The sequence below is a fragment of the Chionomys nivalis genome, chromosome 7 (assembly GCF_950005125.1).
Source record: "Chionomys nivalis chromosome 7, mChiNiv1.1, whole genome shotgun sequence".
Lineage (NCBI taxonomy): Eukaryota > Metazoa > Chordata > Mammalia > Rodentia > Cricetidae > Chionomys > Chionomys nivalis.
Window position 1 is genome coordinate 85,624,127 of NC_080092.1, and position 15,385 is coordinate 85,639,511.

Below are 15,385 nucleotides of genomic sequence, written 5' to 3' on the forward strand. Positions count from 1 at the left end.
CATGCAGCTGCTCCCCAGGGCAGACGCGATGAAGCAAGCTGCCGGGTCAGACATGCTGAATCTTTCCCGATAAGACTGGTGCTACACAGATTATTAGATATGGGTTGATCGGGATATGAGAATTAGCCAGTAAGGGCTAGAGCTAATGGGCCAAGCAGTGTTTAAAAGAATACAGTTTGTGTGTTGTTATTTTGGGGCATAAGCTAGCCAGGCGGCCAGGAGCTGGGTGGCAGGAAGCGGCCTGCAGCTCTTTTCAACAAGTGGGTAAAGGCACTTGCCACCAAGCCTGTGTCTATCCCCAGAACCCACGTGCTGGAGCAATGGCTCAGCAGTTAAGAGCACTGGCTGCTCTTCCGCAGGGCCGGGTTCACTCCCAGCACCCTCATGGCACAACTGTTTGTAACTCCAGTGTAGGGGCTCTGAAGCCTCTTCTGGCCTCCAAGGGCCTCCATGTGGTGCGCAGACATACATGCAGTCAAAACACTCATCTACTTAAAATTAAATTAAACAAACAAAATGAAGTTTGTCCTCTACCTTCCACATACCCGCTGTGGCACATGCAAGCACATATACACACACAACAAACGTAACAAAATTTTAAAGCTTTTTAAATGATAACGTGATGAAGATGCAGATAGAATAAAGAGAATGAGGCCCTCACTAAACTGGTGAGATAATTGAGAAATTGGGCAGCTGGATTGTTACCTTTGTTGAACTAATTGAAGTATACATGCTCAAATATTACCAAAAGAAAAGTATTATAATCACATATGCATGTATGCATATAACAGTAGTGGATGGAAAAGGAGGTCATGAATTTGAAAGAGAACAAGGAGGGGAAATGATGTGATTATATTATACTCTGAAAAATAAAAAAAAAATCAAAAATCACAATACTTAGTAGGTTGGAGAACATAGGCTACATTATTTAATATTATAATTTGCTATAAAATTGATGCTAGAAACATTTTCTTTGTTTTAAAGAACTATTTCGTGTGTAAAGATGTTTTCCTGCATGTGCACCACGAGTGTGCAGTGCTCCCAGAGGCCAGAAGAGGGTGTCAGATCTCCCGTAGGACTGGAGTTACAGATGATTGTAAGTCAGCATGTGGGTGCTGGGAATCAAACCTGGATCATCTGGGAGAGCAGCCAGCGCTCTTAACCACTGAGCCATCTTTCCAGCCCCCTGGCATGTTTTTTGATCATTTTTCAAGAATAAATCAAGCACTTGGGAGGCAGAGACAGGCAAAGCTCTCTTTGAGGTCAGCCTGGTCTACAGAGTAAGTTCCAGGGCAGCCAGGGTTAAATTTAGATAGGACCCTATTAAAAATCGGTGAGTAAAAGTTGATACATGAGGAGTGGGTGGTGGTCCATGCATCCATAGCAGTCAGAAGGGAAGGCAGTGCAAGTGGCCATCAGTGGATGAATGGGGGAAACGAACTGTGGTGCTCACAGGGGTTACCATTCAGCTTCTTAGAAGAAGGAAATGGCAAGCCACACCACGACACAGATGAACCTCAAGAATATTATGAATGAAATAAGCCAATCACTCACACACACACACACACACACACACACACTACTATATTATTCTACATATAGGAGATGTCTAGAGTGGTCAGGTTCACAGATGTAGAATGTAGGGTGGTCATGAGGAGTTGGAAGGAGGGGAGAGAGAGCTGTTATGTAATAAACACAGTGTTGGCTGTGTAAGATGAAAACATTCAGTAGCTGGTATAGTTAACAGCACTGAACCATATACTTAAGAACTGTTGATCTGGAGCAGGGGCGTGGCTCTGTGATAGAGCACTTGCCAGCCTACAGGAGACCCTGGTGTTGGTCCCCAGCACACACAAAAATAGAAGTGAGGGAGTTGCTTCTATACAATACAGATCTTACCACTATTGATAAATAACAATCAGGAGCTTTTACTTCTATTAGGCATTGGCCCACACCTGCAGTCCTACGCACTTGTGAGGCTGGGGCAGGAGAAATTTGAGCTCAGGAATTTGAAGCCAGCCTAGGAAAACATAATGAGGTTCTCTCTCTGAAAAAAAAAAAAAAACAAACCACAGTTTAGGGCTGGGGTGATGGCTCAGCGGATAAAAGCTCACGCTGTTCTTCTGGAAGGTACTGTCTGATTCCCAGAACCCACATGGTGGCCCACAGCCATCTATAAATCCAGTTCCAGGGAGTCCGGTGCCCCCTTCTGGCCTCTCTGAGCACTAAGCACACACACATGTATACAGACACACAGGCAGGCAAAACACCTAGACACATAAAATAATTTCTTAAGTTATTTTCAAAATAATAAAAAAGGGGATGGAGAGTTGACTCTGTTAGGAGCACTCATTTGTTGCAAAGGACCCAGGTTCAATTCCCAGCACCCACATGGAGGCTCACCACCTTCTTAGATATCAAGTATGTGTGTAACTGGAGACTGCTCATGCATTTCCCAGCCACCCAGACACAGAAACTTTATTAATTACAACACTGCTCAGCCTATTAGCTCAGGCTTATTATTAACTAACTCTTACATCTTAAATTAACCCATTTCTATTAATCTGTGTATTACCACGAGGCTGTGGCCTACTGGTAAGGATCCAGCGTGTCCTTCTCCTTCAGCAGCTACATGGCATCTCCTTGACTCCACCTACTCTCTCTATATATCTCTTCCAGCCTGGCTATATTCTGCCATGGCATAGGCTGAAGCAGCTTCTTTATTAGCCAATGGTAATAAAACATATCCATAGCATGCAGAGAGGAAAACCCACATCATATGTAGTACACAGATATACATGCAGACAAAACACTCATTCACATAAAGTAGTAAAAATAAATCTTAAAAATTAATAAAATAAATCTTTTAAAAGAAACCAGGCCAGGCAATGATGGTGTATGCCTTTAATCCCAGCACTTGAAAGGCAGAGGCAGGCGGATCTCTGTGAGTTCAAAGCCAACCTGGTCTATAGAGCAAGTTCCAGGACAGGCTCCAAAGCTACAGAAAAACCCTGTCTCAAAATAAATAAATAGATAAATAGAAACCAAAGTTTTACTTCTCGCCAGCTCCACCTAATAGGAACTGACATTATCCCCCCATTTTAAAATAGGAAGCTAATATATATATATATATATATATATATATATATATATATATATAATTTAGAAATTAAACCTTCCTTCTCTTTCTCTGTGTTCCTGACCAGAATAGGAGACAAGTTTGAGAAACTTGGTGAAGCTGTTATCCTCATACTGAAGCATTCAGAACTAGAACAGGGAACTAGACTCACTGCCGCTGAGTAAACCTGAAACCTTTGGAGCAGTCTGCCCTGTGTTTATCCACAGTGGATTGCAGGTCCTCCTGGTCCTGTGCTGGAGTGCTTGTTGTTGTTGGCTTGTTTTGGGGGGGCGGGGTTTGGTTTGGTTTTGGTTTTTGGAGAGGAGGTCTTACTTTGTAGCCCTGGCTGTGCTCGAACTTTCTAGGTAAACCAGACAGGCTTTGAACTAACAGAGATCTTCCTGACTCCGCCTCCCAAGTGCTGGAATTAAAGGCTTGTGCCACCACTGACTTTGAGGGTCTAAGGCTATGAGAAAAGCCAGAACATGGATATTATGATTCCTGCCGAACTGTCGATTGGTTTTCCTTCTATTTTCTCAAACAGAGTCTGAAACTTACAGTCCTGCTGCCTCACCCTCCAAGTACTAAGACCACAGGCGCACACCATGCCCGGCCATGTTAATTGCTCTGTTTAGCTCGCTTTTCCCACTGTTAAAAAATGCAAGTGGGCTGGAGAGATGGCTCAGCAGTTAAGAGCATTCAGTGCTCTTGCAGAGAACCCAAGTTCAAGTCCCAACATCCACATCAGATGGTTCTCAACTGCCTGTAACTCCAGCTCCAGATAACCCCATACCTCTGGCCTCTGTGGATACCAGGACTCATATGCATAGACACATACATATACACATAGGTCTAAATAATTAAATTTAAAATTATAAGCATGAGAATTTTTCCTCCCTTTCTAAACTTAAAAAAAATGAAATTATTTTTAATTACTCTTCAATCAAGGGACCTGGGTAAAATACTTTTCTTAAGTAAGTTTCAACACTAAAGAAAATATACCATATAATTTGAGGCCAAAAAAATCCTCTTCTCTAAGGTCTCAACAGGCTTAAATTGCTATAATTTTGTAATTCGTTTCCTCATGTGCCACTGGGGTACCGAGTGAACCCCACTGAGCACACATTTGCTCTAACCCTGGGAGGAGCCCCCAGGCCATCTTCCCCCTGATCCCAGGCCTGAGCAGTGAATGAGGTCACAGCTGTATGAGGGAACAAACCCTTTATTGGATTCTTGATCTGAAGGCTTAGATGGTTGTTGGTTGCTAATGGTTGGTTAGTAGCACAGCTCAAAAGTAGGTAAACGTCAGATTTTGTCTGATTCTAGGCTGAGTTCTTTAAAAAAATATATCTGTCAACTATATAAGAGATTGGAAGTATTTTTAAGTAATGATTATTTTGCGCCGTGGGGACAATTTCCCAGCACCTTTCAAGAGCCTAAATTGTTGAGCGTCTCTGAGGCTCCCAGCTTCCTGGTAGGTTCTAGATCCTGAACACGGTGGAATGGAGTTGTTTAGAAACAGCTGCCCTCTGGGTTCTGAGGCAGTGACCTGGGAGGAAGAAATTCTAACCAAACATTCTGAGACTTTTTTTCCTGATTTAACAGTACTTGCTGATTCATCATTCCCAAGCTAGCAAGCAGCCCTGTCTGCTTGTCAGCGAGCTTCCTGATATACACTAGAGTTGGGAAAGCTAACTGGAGTGATAAAAACCCAAAGGGGACGACTGCCTCCCAGCCCCTGGTCTACAGGCCTTTTCGCCAGCGATGCAGAAGAAAGGGAGGACTAGGAGAGCCATAGTACCCAAAGAGTCTGTGCAAGAGGCTTTCGTCTCTGCTCTTATAAGAAAGCAGTGGACAGGGATGTGGGTCGTAGAAGGAAAGCCTCAGAAAATGTATTCACTGCGTGGTAGGTGCTCTAAGACTGAAATAAGCAGGAAGGCTTTAACGCTTTCTTCTTTGCCAGTTGTGGCAGGAAATATTTCAGATTAAATTTTGTCCTTAATTTTTCCTATATATTTCTACGTGCTTTGTATCATATACTATTTTTTAATTAGTTAAGGTATATAATTTGATGATTTGTTATGTGTATACAATGTAAAATAATTTCTTCAATCAAACGAACATACGAGTCACCATAGTTATTATGGAGCAGAAGCACCCAGGCAAATTTCGAAACTCTGTAAACTGGTTCTACCTAGTCACGGTGTTATCTGTTGGGGTTGTTTTTGCTCTTTGAGCTTTTTGGAAAGCCAGCCACACAGCTCCCAGATAAATCACACATGGAGGCGTGTTCTTACTTATGAATGCTCTGCCTTAGCGTGGCTTGTTTCTAGCCAGCTTTTCTTATCTAATTGTCCTGACTACCTTTGCCTCTGGGCTTTTATCTTTCTCTATTTCTGTGTACTTCTCTTTACTTCTTATTCCGTGACTGGCTGGGTGGCCAGCTAGCTGGGGGTTGGGGGGCTGGGAGGCTGACCCCTAATGTCCTCCTCTCCCTATTCTCTCATTGCTCCTCATTCTCATTCTCAATTCTCCTTCTATTTACACTCTGCCTGCCAGTCCTGCCTGTCCTTGCTCCTGCCTCGCTGTTGGCCGTTCATCTCTTTATTAGACCATCAAGTGTTTTAGGCAAAAAACAAATCACAGCTTCACTGAGTTAAGCAAATGCAGTGTTAACAAAAGTCACGCCAGGAGGTGGTGGCACACGCCTATAATCCCAGCACTTGGAGGCAGAGGCAGACACAGGCGGATCTCTGGGAGTTCAAGGCCAGCCTGGTCTATGACACCTGAAAATAATATTGCCCGGCAGATAGCGTTAGGTCTTTACAAGATACTCATCTGTCACCACTGAGGATCTGTGCTACTTACCCAGCCTCTTCCTACACGCCTCCTTCCCACCATTCTGTGCTTCTATGGGTTTGACTATTTTGGATTCTACGTGCAAGTGAGAAAATATTTCTCTTTGTGTGCCTGATTTATTTTGCTTAGCATTTATTTAGATTTTTTAAGACTTACGATTTTTACTTTTGTGTATACATACGTACAGATGCCCGTGCAGGCCAGAAGAGGGTTCTGAATCCTTTGGAACTGGACTATACAGATGGTTGTGAGCAGCCCTGTGGGTGTAGGGAATCTGAGTCCTCTGGCAAGAGCAGTAAAAGCTCTTAACCACAGAGCCATCTCTCTAGCCCTAGTGTTTATTTTTATATAAGATCAAAGAGACATTATTTGAAAGGAAGAACTGTGACAAATTTTGCTTATAGATCTTACCACAGACCTCTCCACACAGCCCTCCAATTTCTCATGCAATGCTAGCTTGGATTTATATACGATGCCATGCTTTGAAATCCTAGACTTTTTTTAAAAAAAATATTTATTTATTTATTATGTATACAATAGTCTGTCTGTGTGTATGCCTGAAGGCCAGAAGAGGGCGCCAGACCTCATTACAGATGGTTGTGAGCCACCATGTGGCTGCTGGGAATTGAAATCAGGACCTCTGGAAGAGCAGTCAGTGCTCTTAACCTCTGAGCCATTTCTCCAGACCCCAAAATCCTAGACTTTTTAACCCCAGGCTTTGCTCAGGAAAGCTGGGAAAGAATACAAAGAAACAATTGTATTAATAGAGATGGTGGCACCTGCCTGCAGATCTAGTGCTGGGAAGGTTCAGGCAGGAAGGGGGAAAAAGGGATGGATGGATGGATGGATGGATGGATGGATGGATGGATGGATGGATGGATGGATGGATATTCTGTGGATTCATCCTTTCCTGTATCTTCTGAATTCCAGAAAGAGTCTCTGGCCCCATGGCAGTTTCAGGAATTAAATCAACACTGAAGCTGAAGCCCCTCAAAGCACCCGCCTTTCACAAAAGGTAGGTAATAAAATATGAGGAGATTACGCAAAGTCTTCAGGTAATGACTATACATATCACATACAGAGACTATGCTAAGAAAAATTAGAATATTGTATTCTGTGGTGAAGTTCCTTAGAACATCTAAATTAAGGAGATGTTTCTATTGTATTTATTTTGTATGTGTGCTCACATGCACACACCACAGCATGTATACAGAGATCAGAGGGCAGCTTGCAGGAGTCAGCTCTCCCCATCCACTCCATGGGTCCCAGGAATCGAACTCAGATCCTTGGACTTGGCAGCAAGCACCTTCCCGCTGAACCATTCTGTTGGCTTATGGGAAGATTTTTTAATAAAAAGAAAAAAATGAACATTCTTTTTGTCTAGAAAAGCAGAATTCTCCTTCCTGTTCTCCCAAAGGAAGTCCAGTGAATTAGCCATGCACAGCCCCACTAGGATACGAGGGAGATTCTCCTGCCAGTAGCAATGCTTTTTCTCAGTCAGCTGCCAACAGAGTCTAGCAAACAGCCCCTGATGGCTGAAAGTGAGAACCCAAGATACACTCTGTCACGCAGCAGAAGGTGGAACACCCCTCTGACTCTTGGCCACTTGGAGGGTGTTCTCGGCTTTACCACTGCTAAAGCAATATACTTCTGACATTTTTAAAGAAAGAAGTAGGAAAGCAACCTCATAGCAGTCAAACCCCTGTCTTCACTAAGACCACAGGCCATGGTAATCCCCACACTAGGTAAGAGGCAGGGGTGGGTTTGTTTCAAATATGAAGTTACCATGCTCCTTTGAAACATTATAAAATAGACTATTTGAAATGGTTCCTTTGGGGTTTTTTTCTTTTTCTTTTTTTTTTCCCCCCATTTTTCTTCCTCGTTTTCAAGACAAGGTTTCTCTGTAGACCAGGCTGGTCTTGAACTCACAGAGATCTGCCTGCATCTGCCTCCTGAGTGCCGGGATTAAAGCCGTGTGACACTACCACCTGGGTCCACGGGTAATTTTTACTTGTAATTAACAAAAGCCTTTGTCTCCCTTGCCTTCTGCTTTACTTGGGGTTTTGAGGACATCATGTTTCTGTGTCTGCTTACATCTTTTACTTCATACAAAAATAAGCTGTTTTTCTTTGGAAATGCAACACATACGTAGTAACCAGGATGGGAGCAGACCTTAGTAGATAAACAGGGAACACAAAAGGAAGAAATCATGTTAGTAAAGGCTGGGAAAATACAAGTTAGGTACAATTTCATGCCTAAAAGTTGAGAACAGGACATCTGAAGACCCCATCACATCCTTCTATCCCAGGCTACTCTGACATCAGTGAGATCTAGTGCCCTGGAAGTTAGAAAAGTAAACCACAAGAACTGGGGCTGGAGAGATGGCTAAGTTAAGAGCACTGGCTGCTCTTCCTGAGGACCTGGGTTCAATCCCAGCAGCCACATGGAGGCTTGATGCCCCTTCTGGCCTCTCTGGGTACCAAGCATGCATATGGTGCACACACACACCTGCAGGCAAGCAAGACACTCATATATAAGAGATTTGTAGAATAAATCTTTGTCAGTATTTAAAAAAAAATAAAACCACAAAAGTAAGAGATTCCATATTCTTAAAACCTTTGTTAGCTGGGCGGTGGTGGCGCATGCCTTTATTCCTAGCACTCAGGAGGCAGAGGCAGGTGAATTCTAAAATTATTCTAAAGTAAATTTATAGGAGCTAGATGTAACGGCACAAGCCTATCATCCCAGTATGGCAAAAGATGGAGGCAGGAGAATCAAGAGTTCAAAGGCATCCTTGGCAACACAGTGAGTTTGAGATCCTCCTAGGCTACATGGGCTCCTTTCTCAAAAAGTTTATGATTATTTAATTTGCTATTAAATTATACTTAATTAAAAATAATTACATTTCACTTGTCATAGTATAAGCAAACCTAGGTGTGTGTGTATTCATAAATTATTGCAGATTTACACAAAGCATTTTGGAATATTAGTATTTTCCCTCCTTTTCAGATTCTACTTTCCTGAGAATGTAAAATGTTACCCAGAGTTCCAAACTTTCCAGAAGCATCCTGTCTCTGCTTTATCATTCCTTAATGTCTCTCAGTATATAAGCATACATGTTGGCAATTAAAGTTATAATGGTAGATGCAGAAGTTTCTCTACAAAGGTAGCCAGCACATTATTTTCCAAATTAACCTTTGAAACAAGTTTCTAGCAATGTTGATAGCTTAAGGTTACAGCCTTGGACTTTGCCATCAGAATCTCATCTCTCTTACCTGTGTAACTTTGGACAAGCCAGATGCCTTTTTTGTACAATGAGGGAAATCAAGTAGCTTTGTTTTGTTTTTAAGAGAGGTAAGAGCAGCTGGAAAGCTCGGGTGGGCTGCAATTGTCCCCAGCTTTCCTGCCTTTCTGACAGATTAGCCAGTGACAGTCTGCTTCAGCACTGTGAGTCTGGGCAAACAGTAATGCTCGTCACCATTAGCGTCAGCAAAACTCGAAGGCTTCACTCCTGTGTTAAATTTGCTGTTTCTCTTGTTTCTTCTCAGAGATAAAGATTTACGAGGATCTCTTCCAAGTCATTTACAGCATAAAGATACGAAGCTGAGCTCTTCACAACTGGAAGGTAATGAAAATCATCCTAAATGTTAGAACCCAACAACAGCCAGGGCTGTGGTGGCGCCTATAAAATCATCCTAAATGTTAGAACCTAACAACGAACAGGGCAGTGGTGGCACCTTTAATCCCAGCACTCAGGAGGCAGAGGCAGGCGGATCTCTGTGAGCTTAAGGCCAGCCTGGTCTACAGAGTGAGTTCCAGGACAGAGGATCTTACTCAAATAGCTAAGACTAGCCTGCTCAATATGTAGCCTTGGCTGGTCTAGAACTCATAGCAGTCCTGCCTCAGCCTCCCAAGTGCTAGGATAGAAGGGAAGCGCTATTGCATCCAGCTAGCTCCCACACTGATCATTCTCTGATGCACACGTGAGATTTCAAGGAGAATCTGTATTCCTGTCATTCAAGAAAGGGGAAGTAGAGGGGAGAAATAAGATTTTAACCAGGCGTGAAGGTGCACACAGATGACTTGGGAAGCTGGTACTTAGTTCAAAGTCAGCCTACTCTACCTGACAAGATCCTATCTAAAAATAAAAAATGAACTATTTGCTAGATTGAAGGATAACTTTCAAATTGACATCTTTCAAGAATTGAAACAGGCTTGGTCAAATATTATTTAATTAATTTATTTTTTGGTTTTTCAAGACAGGGTTTCTCTGTGTATTGTTCTAGCCGTCCTGGAACTCACTCTATAGACCAGGCTGACCTTGCACTCACAGAGATCCACCTGCCTCTGCCTCCTGGATTCTGGGATCAAAGGCATGGGCCACCACCATTCAGCTAAATCAAATATTCTTATCCAGATAACTTGGAAGTGTGGTAAACAGCAAATTCAAGGTCACATATTAGCTACTTGAAGAGTATAAATACAACGTGCCAGGACTGGCCAGTGTGGTGACAAGTGTCTGTAATCCCAGCATTAGGGAGGCCTCTAGAGGCAAGAAGACCACAAGTTTAAGGACAGCCTGGTCTACATAGTGTACAAGCCAGTTTTGTTCTCGAAGGACCAAATTAAATTAAAATGGAAATAAAATACCAGGATTTCTTTGAGGCAGAAAAATAATGATGAAGTTTGATGCACTGTCTATAGATCATTGATCCAAACAGAAGACAGATATTTAAGCCAACAGTGTTCCAGGCATAAGAACATTAGACATGTCCCTGCCCTGAATGACTCAAGGCATGAGAGAAGTACGGAGTGCTAGGGGATTTGGTCTTCTGAGGTGAAGAAGGGAGCCTAGCGAGAGCGGAATGACGAATAAGCTAGGGAAGGATCAGATGGTGAGGGTGTCTGCTATGGAAGCCTGAGGAATGTATTCAGATGGCAGGGCCGATGGGCAGAGAGAAGAGGAGCCGGCCAGCCCCAGGGGCCGGCCAGTCAGACATGGAGGAAGCAGGAAAGTAGGATGGACGACAAACACGGCAACACGTACATTAGTAGAAATGGGTTAGTTTGTTAAAGGAAAAAAATAGCTAGAAACAAGCCAAGCTAAGGCTGAGCATTCATAATTATTAATAAGTCCCAGGTCATGATTTGGAGGCTGGTGGTCCAGGAAAGCCTGCTATAGCCTGTCTCAAAGGATAAGGTGGAGTGTGATAGAGCAGGACGCCTGGGCTCCACGCTCAGAGTGAGCATACCCACACATACACGTGCGCATACACCATACACACACAAGAAGAGGAGGAAGAGGAAACGGAGAGAAGAGAAGAGAAGCACCTTTGCCTACTGAAGACCTGAGTTCCATCTCCAGGTCCCACATAGTAGAAGAGGAGAAATTACTCCTGCAAGATGTCCTGGGGCCTCCATGTGCATGCAATGTCGCATACATACATACACACACATGCATGCATACACACTCCCTCTCTTCCACTACTGCCTGTGAGAGGGCCTAGGTTCAACCCCCAGTATTATAAAAAGAGTGGAAATTAAAAAATAATTAACACAAATGACCAAGAAATGGCAATAAAAGGGAAAATAGATTATATATTTATATATGAATATTTATATTTATATATACTTATATATTTGCTTTGTTTTCTTGATGTACAGGGTCTGATGTAGCACAGTCTAGTCTCAAACTCACTGTGCAGTCAAGACTAGCCTTGAACACCTAATCTTCCTGCCCCCGCCCTTGAGTGCTTGGGTTACAGGCAGGCACCACTATGCCTGGCTCTGCCCTTCAGTGCTTGGGTTATAGGCAGGCACCACTATGCCTGGCTCTGCCCTTGAGTGCTTGGGTTACAGGCAGGCACCCCTATGCCTGGCCCTGCCCTTCAGTGCTTGGGTTATAGACAGGCACCACTATGCCTGGCTCTGCCCTTGAGTGCTTGGGTTACAGGCAGGCACCCCTATGCCTGGCCCTGCCCTTGAGTGCTTGGGTTATAGGCAGGCACCACTATGCCTGGCTCTGCCCTTGAGTGCTTGGGTTACAGGCAGGCACCACTATGCCTGGCCCTGCCCTTGAGTGCTTGGGTTATAGGCAGGCACCACTATGCCTGGCTCTGCATTTGTTTTTTCTACCAGTTAATACTCATTCCACTTGGTTCTACCATTTCTGTTTGATGCTCGTTCAAATCCCAAGAAAAGACAGCATTCTGTCTCTTTAAAAATCTATTATTCATCTTCTTTTCTCTCTCCACGTGTTACAGATCACAATCTTCACCTGGCTATACGACATCTCCTGTCCTGTTAGCACACACATTTCTCCCTCCCCTTCCCCACTCCTATAGCCCGGGCTGACCTAGACATCACTATTTAGCCTTAAGCGGGCCTTGAATCATCTATCTTCCCACCACAGCTTCCAAGTACTGGGGTTAGAGACAGAAGTTACCATACCTGACCGTGTCTCTTCTTAAATAATTGTCCTAGAGGGGCTGAAGAGATGGCTCAGAGGTTAAGAGCATTGCCTGCTCTTCCAAAGGTCCTGAGTTCAATTCCCAGCAACCACATGGTGGCTCACAACCATCTTTAATGAGGTCGGGTGCCCTCTTCTGGCCTTCAGGCATACACACAGACAGAAATTGTATACATAATAAATAAATAAATAAATAAATATTTTAAAAAATTAATTGTCCTAATATATACCCATTTTCTCAGCCTTCCAAAATGCTTACAACTTCTTCACCAAGGATAAGACTGGCTGTATTGATTCACATGGATTGATGAGCACCTTAGCTAAACTCGGGATGAATCTAAACACGTATGATATCTACAATGAATTAAAATGTGCTGATCTTGACAGTGAGTATTTTGACCTATTATTTTCCTATAATATACTTTTTGTGTATATCTGTGTTATCATTTATCCTATAAGTGCAAGGAATACCTCTTCCTTATCTATCAAAAGTATACTTCTAAACAAAGGTAAGGTTATCTTCCATGACCTACATCTCACTTCCTGTGGTTTCAATTAACTGGGTCAACTGTAGTCCAAAAATATTAGTAGTTTTCTAAACGCTTTCAAGATAAAAAGACCACAGTAATGTAACTTTTTACAATAGTATACTATCAACCAAATCAACCAAAACAAAACCAAAAAGCTCTCTCTGTTACATCAAGACATCCTCTAAAGTGAGTATCATAACAAAGACTTGAACTTGGTATTGAGATGGGATGGTCACTCAGTTTCCACACAGGAATTTTCTTAAAAAAATAGGGTTTTTCCTAGCTCATACATACACCCCATTGATATATTTTAAGAGAAACACAAACTTACTACCTATTGTCCTGCCAAAGGTTAGGATTGTAGGCATGAGCAGCCACACTCAGGTCTAACCAAGGCTTTAAGACTTGGAGGCTTTGAAATGTAACTTCTATGTCCCCCATGGACAAGGAACTTCCACTATATTTGTATGTGTTTCTCTTTAAGGATATCAGTGGGGCACATGTATGAGCTTAAAAAAAAAATGAAAAGTGCCTGTGTGGAATCTAAGAGTGACTGACTGTCCCTTAGCCTTCTCTTTCCCAAATTGAAGTCTTTGTCATGATGCTCACTTTAGAGAATGTCTTGAAGTAACTGAGAGATGCGAAGTCATAAAATCCAAGCCCACCATTTTCATCTGAACCATAACAATATGAATCTCTCTTCTGTCCTGAGAGCCCACTGATGTTTAAATGCCAGAAAAATTTTGATAGTATTTTAAAGTATACAAGTCATGGAATTTGTTTTCCTCTTTGGGACTTTTTATTGTTAGTATTTGGTTTGGTTTTTTGAAGCAGGTTCTTTATATATTCCAAGCTGACCTCTAACTTGCTATGTAGCTGAGGGTGGCTTTGAACCACTGATGCTTCTGCCTCTCCCTCTCAAGTGCTACGGCCTGTACCTCGAGTCCAGCCTAACATATTGTGTGGAAAATGTTTGCAGCATACTATTTTCTCTGGCCCCTCATCAGCCAGGGGCCAAGGAATCCAGGTCACCGGATAATTAGAGCTATCACTTCTTTCCACCAACTCTGCCCAGTTGTTCTAGTCCTTCAAGTGCCTACACATCCTCTAATCGTACTTCCCGTCTTTTTATGTTTGGTTTTCATTTTTGCTTTTTGTTTCTTCGAGATAGGGTTTCTCTGTGTAGCCCTGACTGTCCTAGAACTCACTTTGTAGACCAGGCTGGCCTTAAACTAGCAGAGATCCGCCTGCCTCTGCCTCCTGGGTGCTGGGACTAAAGGCGTGCTCTGTCTCTGCTTGGCAACTGTCTTAACTTTAGAGGCAATGGGGTGCGAGAGGGACATTAGAGATTCCTCATGAAGTGACACTCTCTGGCAAAGGACAGCAGTAGCTAACAGCTTTTACTGGATGCTTACACCTTGCCCTTGTTTCTGTTGGCTGCAGAAGACTGGTGTAAATATAGATCAGGTCGTAAAGACTGATGTAAATACAAGGGTTTTAAGTTCAAGACCAGCATGGGCTACATAGGGAGGCACTACCAAAAATAATCTCTTTGAGGAGGAGGGAAAGGAAACCAAGGTTTACCTGAGCCTCTTTTCAGCCCTGAAAATGCTGATTTTAAGTGTAAAGTGGCTCAGACTACTTTAGCTTTTATACTTCACATTGAATAAATAATTAAAATACATCCCAGCTGGGTGTGGTAGCAGACACCTGTAATCTCAGCAAACTGGAGGCTGAGGCCGAGGGATTGCAAATGTGAAGCCAGTCCTAGGTAAAACCAGTGTGTGTGCTTTCTCGCTCTCTCTCTCTCTCCTTTATATACAAATTGTGCATTTATATAAGCTTTTAGCAATATGTTCTGAGCTGAGATTCCTGTTGCAGGAGACGGCAAGATCAACTTCTCAGATTTTGTAGGGGTGCTGACAGATAAGAAACTCTTCCTCAAGGCTGTGGGTGAGTAGATGTCTCTGGGCAACCCCGCCCACTGCACAGAAAACATGACCCCTTAGGTCTCCAGTTAGGAGACATCTAGGATGCACTTCTAGGATCTAGGATCTAGGGAGAGTCTAGAATGTGATTCTTCTTTTCCCTACAAAATAATGTCAAACAGACTGATACCATCAGAATTGCAACTTACATACATCAAGCAGCTACTGACCTCCTGCAGGAGAGACGTTGCTTTTGTCTCTAATGAGAACACTAAGGAAGTAGCAGATGCAGAAAGTTTAGCCTTCCTTTTATTTTAATTTATTTTTGTTTTTATGTGTGTGGGTATCTTGCCTTGTATGTCTGTATCAGATTGCCTGGAACTAGAATTGCAGACGGTGGTTAACAGCCAGGTGGGTGCTAGAAATCGAACCCAGGTCCTTTGGAAGAGTAGTCAGTGTTCTTAACCACTGAGTCATCTCT

The 15,385-nt window shown here is 42.9% G+C and overlaps 1 protein-coding gene across 1 annotated transcript in view; it reads left to right on the forward strand.

Moving 5' to 3' along the window:
* Efcab3 (EF-hand calcium binding domain 3) overlaps positions 1 to 15,385 on the forward strand; it is a 42,190-nt gene that overhangs the window by 12,000 nt on the left and 14,805 nt on the right. The window contains exons 8-11 of the mRNA XM_057773339.1: positions 6,908 to 6,992; positions 9,526 to 9,602; positions 12,689 to 12,832; positions 14,858 to 14,929. Coding sequence (XP_057629322.1) covers positions 6,908 to 6,992; positions 9,526 to 9,602; positions 12,689 to 12,832; positions 14,858 to 14,929 — 378 coding nt within the window. The remainder of the gene's footprint in view (positions 1 to 6,907; positions 6,993 to 9,525; positions 9,603 to 12,688; positions 12,833 to 14,857; positions 14,930 to 15,385) is intronic.